The sequence below is a fragment of the Camellia sinensis genome, chromosome 8 (genome assembly GCF_055761805.1).
Source record: "Camellia sinensis isolate YWXY chromosome 8, ASM5576180v1, whole genome shotgun sequence".
Taxonomy (NCBI): Eukaryota; Viridiplantae; Streptophyta; class Magnoliopsida; order Ericales; family Theaceae; genus Camellia; species Camellia sinensis.
In genome coordinates this window covers 113,497,215-113,507,500 of record NC_138968.1, presented here as the reverse complement: position 1 = coordinate 113,507,500, position 10,286 = coordinate 113,497,215, and the positions used below count along the sequence as shown (strand labels likewise).

At 33.2% G+C, this 10,286-nt stretch overlaps 1 protein-coding gene across 1 annotated transcript; it reads left to right on the top strand.

Annotated features, from left to right (window-relative positions):
* The first annotated feature begins 555 nt into the window (after nucleotides 1-555).
* LOC114263897 (uncharacterized protein At5g43822) lies at nucleotides 556-6,889 on the top strand. Its single transcript, XM_082885423.1, has 7 exons — nucleotides 556-698; nucleotides 802-920; nucleotides 2,878-2,942; nucleotides 3,914-3,952; nucleotides 4,042-4,124; nucleotides 6,002-6,067; nucleotides 6,716-6,889. Exons 1-7 carry the CDS (start codon nucleotides 567-569, stop codon nucleotides 6,887-6,889), a joined length of 678 nt encoding a protein of 225 aa, XP_082741549.1. The 5' UTR covers nucleotides 556-566.
* Nucleotides 6,890-10,286: the final 3,397 nt, after the last annotated feature.

The following is a 10,286-nucleotide window of genomic DNA, read 5'->3' as shown; positions in this document are numbered from 1 at the left end:
TTGACCAAGCCCTAATCTTTCTTCAACCCCTCTCTCCCCTCATGCTCTGCTTTCAGTTTGACTTCCGCGAATATCTCTATCTCTATTTCTCGCTCTGGAACTTCTATTCTCAGAATGAGGGACGAAGAGAGGCATTAATTTCTCTTTCCAGACAACTTGCTCTCCATGTAATTTCTCTTTCCATTTTCTTTTCAAAATGTTGTTTTTTACATTTTCCTTTTTTGATTAATATCTTCTTCTATAAAATCTGGTTCTGATTGGTCTCCTTTCCTATTAATTTTTTATTTTTTGGATTCTCAAACACTTTTGATTATGCTTAGAATGAGTGGTTTGAAAAAATATTGGATAAAAAATAAATAAAAATTTAATTGCAATTGCATTTGATGCATGTTTCATTTAATGTTATTTTTCATTTATTTGATTTGATTTAATTTTTTTGATTAATTATTAATGTGGAACCCATTTTATTAATTAATAATTATGTTTGTAATATGATCGAATTTTCAGTATCATCTGGATGTTTGCAGAGGAAACAATTGAAGATTTACAATTTTGGGTATGTGAGGATGGAGGGTATGGTGAAGAAATATCAGCAAAAATTTAGAAAAGTGAAAGAAGAGATGAGTCGATGGGACGAACTTCAATCTAGGTTGCTTTCCCAGTTCCGGAACTCATCTTTTATCATTCAGAGGTTACAGGTCCCTTCTAATTCACCACAACATACTTATAATATGAAATAGCTTATGAATTGTTCTTCATATTATAATTTGTGTTTTGTTTTTTGTTTTTGTTTGATTACAGGTTATCCAAAATCCCAAGAACTATGGTGCCTTGAAATGTATTGCTGGCATTGAAGATTTGGTCTTGAGAAAGCAGATGGAATCTTTGGAATCTATCTTGCTTTCCATGAATCAGACTCTGTAAGTTTTTGGGTTTCTGTCTTTTGCTCTGTGCAATTTGTTGAGAAAATCTTGGATAAGAAAAAAAATCTCAACTTTTGAACTTATGATAATTTGTAAGACTTAAATTGAACTTATTAAAAAAAAATCTCAACTTTTGAACTATGATGCGAATTGATTTTTTTCAATCCATCTATCTAGCGGACAGATAATAAATTGAAAATTCTCCAGCCGCAACCGAGCCGCAAACACCCTACTTCCCAACCAGGTGATTTTGGAAGGTCCTGCATCAACACATACATGCATGGTTTTGATTTTGTAGGAAAATTAGGTCGGCTTTCAAACACGGATTTGAACATTTATGATGGTATGACTCCGTTGGTTTGAATTTAAATCATCTTGTTAGGAATAAGTAAGGATAACCTATTATTCCATCATTATATAGGTTGTTACTCGTACATACATGTGACATATTAGTGTATTATGTAATAGGTCGTATGGTTATGGATTTGAGGGTAATCCTCATCATTCTAGTGTTACTCCATCATTGGGAGGTCTGAGTTTATTTATTTATTTATTAGAGGAGTGTGATTCACTCGTATAATTTTTTTTAATTCAATTTAAAGCATATAAGATATGTCTGAATCTAAGCGTGATTCATTCAAGTTTGAATTAATTTGGGCCTTGCAATTTTTTTCCTTGCTACCATTTTCTTCTTTAAATTATTCTAGTTGCATATATGATTGAACTGATTTATTCGTAAATAATTTGAGTTTGGCTTGATTATATATGATATAATAATATAAATACTTATAATCGAGTGTGTGTGTGGAGCATTTGTGCAAGTAATTTTTGTGTGATACTTTTAGCACCAAAAAAAAAATCTTCATGTTATAGTGTGGAAAAAATATCATCATACATGCCTGTTTTTACAAGATTTTAATTATTTGAATAAGTAGAAATTTACAGAAATTTAGATAACAGTACAAAGCTAAATCATAATATAATGCCAACCAAGGTTAGCTAAAACTTACAGCTTATCGAACAACTGATTATCTGATACTGAACTAAGAATAACAACCATCCATCCGCGCAAACACGGTTATTTGACAGTCACCCTACTTCTTCCATTGCAGCAAAACAACCAGTGTTTCGCGGCATTGTAGAACTGCTTATTTACAAAGTGTCACTCCCAACTCAGGTGTCAATGCTTTTCTGTGATGTCTTTCGGTGTATGAATCGCTTTCTTCTCTCTTTTCTGTTGTGAGTGAGAAATTCCCTACTCTTCTGCTCACAGTAAAATTTCACATTACCAAACTGAAATCATGCTCAAATCTCAACCATCCACAACACTGTTATCATTAACATCATCACCAAGACCAGAACAATCCTTGGGGTGGGAACCAGAATCTGCTTCATCAAAACAATTTTCTGTGCTAACATCGTTGTTGTCACATTCAGATTCTGAGCTCGCATCAATTTCATTTTCTGGACAGTCAAGTTGCATATATTCAGCAACTGAAGTTTTTGGGTTTCTGTCTTTTAGTTTTAGCATTTTTTTTGAAATGATAAGAACAAAATTTTTAATGGTTGCATACTCTCCTTGAAGGCTTTGTAAATGGAGAAATGATTTAATGCTCTCAAATCAACTCTTGAATAAAATCGTCATTGTTTTTAGAGAGTAGACGTATTTCACGATATGTGATATATTTCAAATATTTTATGTATTCTTGATCATGATAATGTTGATCATATTGTTTTGCAACCAAGAGCGATTTTGCTCATTGACTTCTGAAGTACTCAAGTTATTGGGTTCATCAACAAATGTATGAATTTTTTAGTTTATTGTAAACTATTCCAGGGAAGAGTTTCATATAAATAATTTGCTTCTTCTTGTTTCTAATTCACATCCTTGATGTATTTTTTATGTTATATTCTCTTGAATTTATGAATATATCTTGAATTTTTATCACTGCAGTGGCAGTGATCTAGGTGCTCTCCAGCAACTCTTGGTTGATCAACCAAACATCCCCAAAGAGGAAGGTATGCAAACTATTTAATAATGAAGCAATGAAAATTATATAAAACCATAACTGAACTGAACTTCAGTGTCAAGAATGTCCACGAGTTGGAATATCAATAGCAAAAGATTATGTCACTCTGTTTGCAAGAAACAATTCAGATTTAAAGTCATCATGAAATTGATTAAATTGAGAAATAAACTAAAAGATATAGGAAGTAAGATAATAAGAAGAAATGGGGATGAAACAAAAGAATAAACTGATGTACTACTTTTCATGGTCCACTAGTGGAACTCTAGGTTTGACATTGAGTCTGTTAAGATTACATCAGTTCATCTAGTATTATGATAATAAAATCAGGTGAAGTCAAAGTTCGTGATTTTGAAAATTATCAAACCTAGAAAATCTCGATATGTTGGATTGAGTTTTTGCTTCAATTACCTTTTTGTATTCATAATTTCCTTGGATTGTTTTTAGCAATTCATTTGAGTTGGGAAACTTTATAGCAACTTGACTTAATGACTAGAAATTTGATTTGTCCCACTATGCTGATTCCTAGAGAATTTTATTGGCCTACGGGTTTCTATACATATAAAACAACTGGTTCCAGTTATAATTTGCATATCACCTATGCTGGCCTTTGTTGAAATTTGTCATTAAAGCTGAGGAACTGTGTAGTTATTTTCTTCTTCTTCCCCCCACAACGCCCCCCACCCACCAAAATAAACTTTTCTTTAACCTCTTATTTGGATCCATACAACAAACGCCATGCGTATATGGGGGTACCATTTTATTCTGGGGTGTGTCGTACGTGTTCATATGGTGTTTGTTGTGTAGATCCACGTAGGTGAAAAAAATGGTGAAATTTATTTGGTGACAAATATCTTTTTTATTTTATTTTATTTAACTGCAGTCTTTAGCACCATCTTACTGTTAATTGATTTTCTGCAAATTCACAATATTTCTCATCTAATTGCTATGTTTTCGTTGCAGTGCAATCCATATTTGACATCGTGTTTGCTGAAGAAATATGTTGATCTTCTGCTTCTTGATGATCACAAATCTTGGTTCTATGAGAGAGAAAAGGCTGATGAATGCTACATGCATTTTGATGATTTTAGATAACAAAGGATCGTCAGTTGCCATTTTTGGCAGCCTTGAAGACACGCTTGGCAAAACCATACAAGAGATGGACAATTTCTTCGTGAGTTTTGATGAATGAGGATGTGTACAAACTATCATTATGAAATTATGGAATTTTTTAGGCTTTCCAAAAAGTAATTTATATTAATTTATATTGTGTTTAATTTTTTTATTTCTTTTATATTTTTAAATTTTATCGGAGGATAATTATGGAATATTATGTAGTGGGATAATTTTGTTGATGTGTAATTATGAATGGAAGAATATTTTATTATGAAGAAATTGTTATTTTATACAGGAATTTTTATATTATTATGGAGAAATTTTAATATTTTTAATAATTTTATCGAAGGATTTTTTTTTTTCTTTTTTGTGACGGCACTACACTGTTGCAAAAAACAAAAAAAATTATTATTTTTATTGATTTTGTTACAGGTTTTACTTTTTGCGACGATACTAAACTGTCGCAAAAAATAGAAATTTTATTCTTTGAAATAGAAATTTTATTATTTTTTTAATACTTTTTGCGACGGTATTACATTGTCGCAAAAAATAAATTTTTTTATATTTTTAATACTTTTTGCGACGGCACCACACCGTCGCAAAAATAGTGTTTTTGCCGTTGCAAAAAAAAAGACTATTAGCGACGGTGTATGTTGCCGTCTCAAATAATATTTTTAGCGACGGTAAAATAGTGCCGTCGCAAAAAGTCAAGAAATTTCAAACACTATTAGCGACTGCACAGTGCCGTCGCAAAAGGCAAAAATGCCGTCACAAAAACATTAGCGACGGCACTGTACCGTCGCAAAAACTCTTTTGCGACCCCTCCATTTGCGACCCCCTCTTGCCGTCGCAAAAAGTTTTTGCGACGGCATTAGGAGTATTAGCGACAGTATTTTACCGTCGCAAAAAGTCAATTTTTTTTGTAGTGGCAAGAATGTTTTGATGAAGTGCAAGAAGGTTTTCGAGATGAAAGATAAATAAGATAAGTTCATGCATAGTTGGAGTGCTTTGGTATTGGTTAGAACAGAAAGAGAATTCAATGAACAATTTTCCAATCTGAAGATCGAATTTAGTATGTATCCTCAAGCTATTAAGTATGTTACTACAAATTGGTTAGAGCCATACAAGGAAAAATTTGTTGTAGCTTAGACAGACAATAGTATGCATTTCGGAAATACTACTACAAATAGGTAAATTATGGTCATTACATTTATGAATTGCTATAATTTTTTGATTTTTATATTAAATACCAAAATATATATACTTGTAGGGTGGAGAGTTCTCGTGCTAAATTGAAGAGGCAACTTAGATCAAGTCAAGGCAGTTTTGAGACATCTTGGACCAATTTGTTAGAGTTGCAACATGCAGACATTAAAGCCTCATTTCAGCAGAGTTTGATTATAGTCCAACACAACTACACACCTATTGAGTTCACTGAGTTACGTGGTTTTATTTTAATTTGTAGTTTGGACAAAATATTGGTAGAGTCAAAGAGATCGAATAGTGTGGGAAAAGATGTTGCCGCATGTGGCTGCATTTTTCGACGTACACATTGGTCGTCATGTGGACATGAAATAGCTGAGTATTTTCAACAAGGTCGATTGATTCTCCTCTCATGCATAAATCTTCATTGGAGGAAGTTAGATATGCTTCCAGTTTCAGAAAGTGCTTTTGTAGAGTTGGATTGCAAAACAGAGATTGGTTTTTTATTGTGAAATTCCAAACGATTGACGAAACGCAACAAGTGATCTTTCTGAGGAAGTTTAGTGGGTTAATTAGTCAGAAAGTATATTTTTTATGGAACCTGAACTCAAGATTGACACGCGAGGTAAGAACCGAGGTTTCGGCCATGGTCAATTCAAATTCGATACATCTACTAAATGCGAGCCATCTGCGTTTGAGTTTGTACTATCTGGGGAATATAGTTATTCATAGGGTGTTACCATCTCAACTGCACCAGTTCGTAAGCAACTGCAACGGAAGAATGCAAAAAACGATAATGTATGTAATTACATAAAACTTGTAACTATGTACAAAATTTATTTTAATAGCTGTTCAGCCTCATTTTAATTATTTCATATATCCATTGATGTATATTTGTGATGAAGGTTTGTATGACGCAGTTAACAAATCATATCTCTTACTTCGAACAATTTTCGAAGAAGTTAAGACCATATATCCGTAACATAAAAGATGTATAAGCAGATGGAAATTGTGGTTTTAGGACAATAGCTAGATTGATTGGTTTAAGTGAAGATGATTGGCAACAAGTTAGGTGCAACTTGTTGACTGAGTTGCATTCGAATGTAGTGCACTACGTGCAACTATTTGGTTCACAAGAAAGAGTTGATGACCTTAACTCTATCTTATTCTACTTCGAACCTAGCCCTGGATTTAATCATTAGATGACTATGACTGACATGGGCCATTTGATAACATCATACTATTGAGTCGTTCTTTATCATTTATCCATGTAACAATGTTTGAGGTTTCTACCACTTAGATCAGTACCGATTGCAACACATGATCGAAAAGAAATCTGCATAGAACTTGTAAATGGAAACCATTTTGTGTAGGTAACTACTGAGCCCACTTAGATCATTACCATGTCTTATTTTGTAATTCTACTTATTGATTTCTTTGTTATAGGTTTATTTGCAACCTGGTCATCCAGTACCTTCGATAGCAAATAATTTGACTCATTTTCATCACCCGTGTGCTAGTGGATGGAAGAAAGCATATACTATCCGTATTTATCAATTTCGTACTCTTATTCGCCTCGACGTAGTAACTACTGAAACAATCACTATAGACAAATTGTGATAACATGTTTGATTGATGGATGCAAATAATGACAGATTTTATGGATATTCGTACACTTGATTTTTTTTATGAAAAATTTTATGGATACTTTTTATATATGATTTTATAGATGCGTGTTTGATTCATGGATATTTTTTTATCGAACTAGATTAATTCAAATTTGTTAACATTGTATTACCAAATAGGCCCAAATCATCGTTTGGAACAAAGTGGCTCTGTAAATGTATAGCAATAAAACGCTGGACAAATCTATTTTTTCCAGCAACATACCACCAGAAAAACGTAATTTGTCTAGTACCGTGTGACCGAATAGACACTTCACAGTGGGCTCCACTGACTCTGTTGTGAAGCAAATAGAAATTATCCAATTGTATAGTAACACAATGTTGGGAAAAAATATTTTGTTTGGTAAACACGACACTGGAGTAATTGAAATTCATTAGCATTTTATTACCGAACAGGCCCGACACAAATTATTACCACATTATTTGAAAGGAAGTGACTCTGTAAATGTATAGGAACAAAAGGCTAGACAAACCAATTCATTCTGGCGTTATAACACAGAAGTTTTGTAAATTGTTTCGCATTGTGTGACCGAACAAGCACTTCAATGTGGGCTCTACTGGCTCTGTTGTGAAGCAAACTAAAATTATTCAATTGAACGGTAACATAATGCTGGAAAAAAAAAATTGTATTCGGTAACATGGCACTAGAGTAATTCAAATTGATTAGCATTGTATTACCGAACAGGCAAGCACAAATTAAACAAACATTGTTTAGGAGAAAGTGGCTCTGTGAATGTATAGCAACAAAATGCCGGAGAGATCTATTGTTTCCAGCAATTGAATACCGGAAAAGTATGGGTGTAAAGAGATGGGTTTTGAAGATTTTTTTACCTTAGGGTTTGTTTTGGTAATATATTGAGTGTAATGAGAATCTAATATTTTTTTTAGTGGTGTAATGAAATGGAGGGTGTAAAGAGGTAAAAGAGTGGTGTAAGTAGAATCACTCTTTTTTGTAATACAATTACTACACTTGCAAAATATTAACTTCTAAAACTACCCTTTGTTAGTACAATTATTATACTTCACAAATATGAATGTCAATGAATTTAAAATAAGAACTGAGAGGGTAATTTTTTGGAAAGAATTGGGCCGAGCTGTGAGTTGGGCCATGCGGCCCAAAGTGTGAAAGAATCGGTAAGAAGCCGTAGTGTTATTTCGGCCCCAGTAGAGGTATAGATACTCCGGCCCAGAAGAGGTGAAGTTATTTCGGCCCAGGAGAGGTGTGGTTACTCCGGTTAAAGAGTGTGTATAGCAACTCCGGTCCGGTGGCAGTTCGAAGAGAGTCCGGCCTTGCGTTTGGTCCGGTCGTGACATATTATGGTTAGGTCGGCTAGAGCTTGCTACTCAGAAGCTTGGTCTAAACGCATCATGGTTGAACGGGGGAAAGCCGAGATAAGGAGTTGGAGGAGAAAATCGAGCTAAGGATAGTTCGGTCTTCTCCGTGGCTTAGCATAGCCAGTGTGACTTCGGTCAAAAGGTAGTTCGGCCAAAGGGAAAACCATCCCACTTGGTTTAAGCAGTGGGGGAGGGTGTAAAAGGATAAGCATTATCCTTAGGAGTATGAATCCTAGGAGGACTCTGCGTGGAGGAATCCAAGTCCTACCAGGATTGTGCCACGGGAAACTTATAAAAGCTCACAAACATCACCTTGGAGGAGGTAATTGAACATAATTCTTTCTGAGAATATAGAGCTTTGTCTATTTGTCAAGCTTACTGACTTAGGCATCGGAGAGGTTTCCGGCACACACCCGCCGGCTAGCTCACGTTTGTGTTTTCAGGTGATAAAGCGACGTCGTACGAAGGAGCGTGGACTTGGTCAACAGGTTTATACGAGGAGAATTATTTCCTCCCCGTACAAGAACAAATAGGAAATTCATATTATTTTAATCCTTAATTTTTGAAAATGGACTAATATTTTGAGATAATAAAAAATGGAATAAGGAATTAATATTTTGGGATATAGAGAGTAAGTGGTGGTTGTATGTTCAAATCGCCCAGCTTTAGGTTTAGTAAACGAATTAGGTTTAATAATGAGTTTTGTGGAATAATTAAGTCTCATAAAATAAATGATGAGTAGAGGCCAATCACTTGATTGAGTAAAATGAGGTGCATCAATTAATGAGCTTCTTCTTTTTTACCTAAGTTCTCGAATTGATATGCTTGGTTGTGACGGACTAGTGTCTATGCTTAATTTTCATTTTAGTTTTTCTTAAAAAATTAATTAGGGACTCTTGAACTTTTGAAAGCAAGTTGGTACAACATTGGGTAGAAATGTGTCTTATACTTAAAAAAGCATGACATCACTGATGGAATTATTTTTAGATTTTAAACCAACTGTTAAAAAATACAAAATAGAAAAAAAGAAAAAGAAAAAGAAAAAAAAAGAGTGAACATACAACCCTATTTTAATTATAAATTAAAACAATTTAAATTTATTATTTATTTCAAATCTTAAAAGAAAAATCACAATTTAATCGAATGTATGACGTTATTCAAAATTACATTTCAGAAATCATATATATACATATGATTAAAAGTAATGTCATGGACCTACGGTTTTCGACCCCGCTAGAAAAAGTTCACTAGCCTTAGTCTGCGTCTTGGTGAACTTGACCTTTATTTTCACGGGTTCACCTGATCAATGTTGACCCTCAGGTTTGATAGTTGATTGGTTTCTTTTTAAATTTTTTTAACACTCCTACTACAAGTTATCTATCATTTCATTTATTATAATTGAATTAATAATACATATAAGTAATTGATTCAATAAACAAATACAATAATAATATATAAACTAATAAAATTTTTAGTATACAAATGTGATAATTGTAACATTAAGGTTTAAAATGTGTGACTTAATTATTGTAATTAAAGTATGAAACACAGTAAAATTCGAATAAAAATTAAAGGATGAATAGTGTAATTTACTCTTTTTAACTTTATAATATCTGTAGGTCCAAACAATTAATGTCCAATTCAACTTATTCAAGCTCACAATCTTATTCTCAGTTAATTCAGTTACAAGAAATATTTCATTAATTAATGATGTTGGATTATGTAAGTTTATCAAAATTTTACAACTAGAATATGAAAGTGTAATGTTTAAATGATATTTTGCTATGAGGGACTGTTTTCTTTTTAGTCTCAGGCCAAGTTTGGCAATTTAAAAATAATTTATCCTTTTATTTTTTTTCCATCACACCACCTCTCTATTTTTCTACACATTTTTTCGTAAAAAGACAAAAAGTACACTTATTTAGGTCATTCCAAACAACCCCTCAAATCGGATTGGAGAGGTGTTATTGGGCCCACTTTTGGACTCATTTTGACAA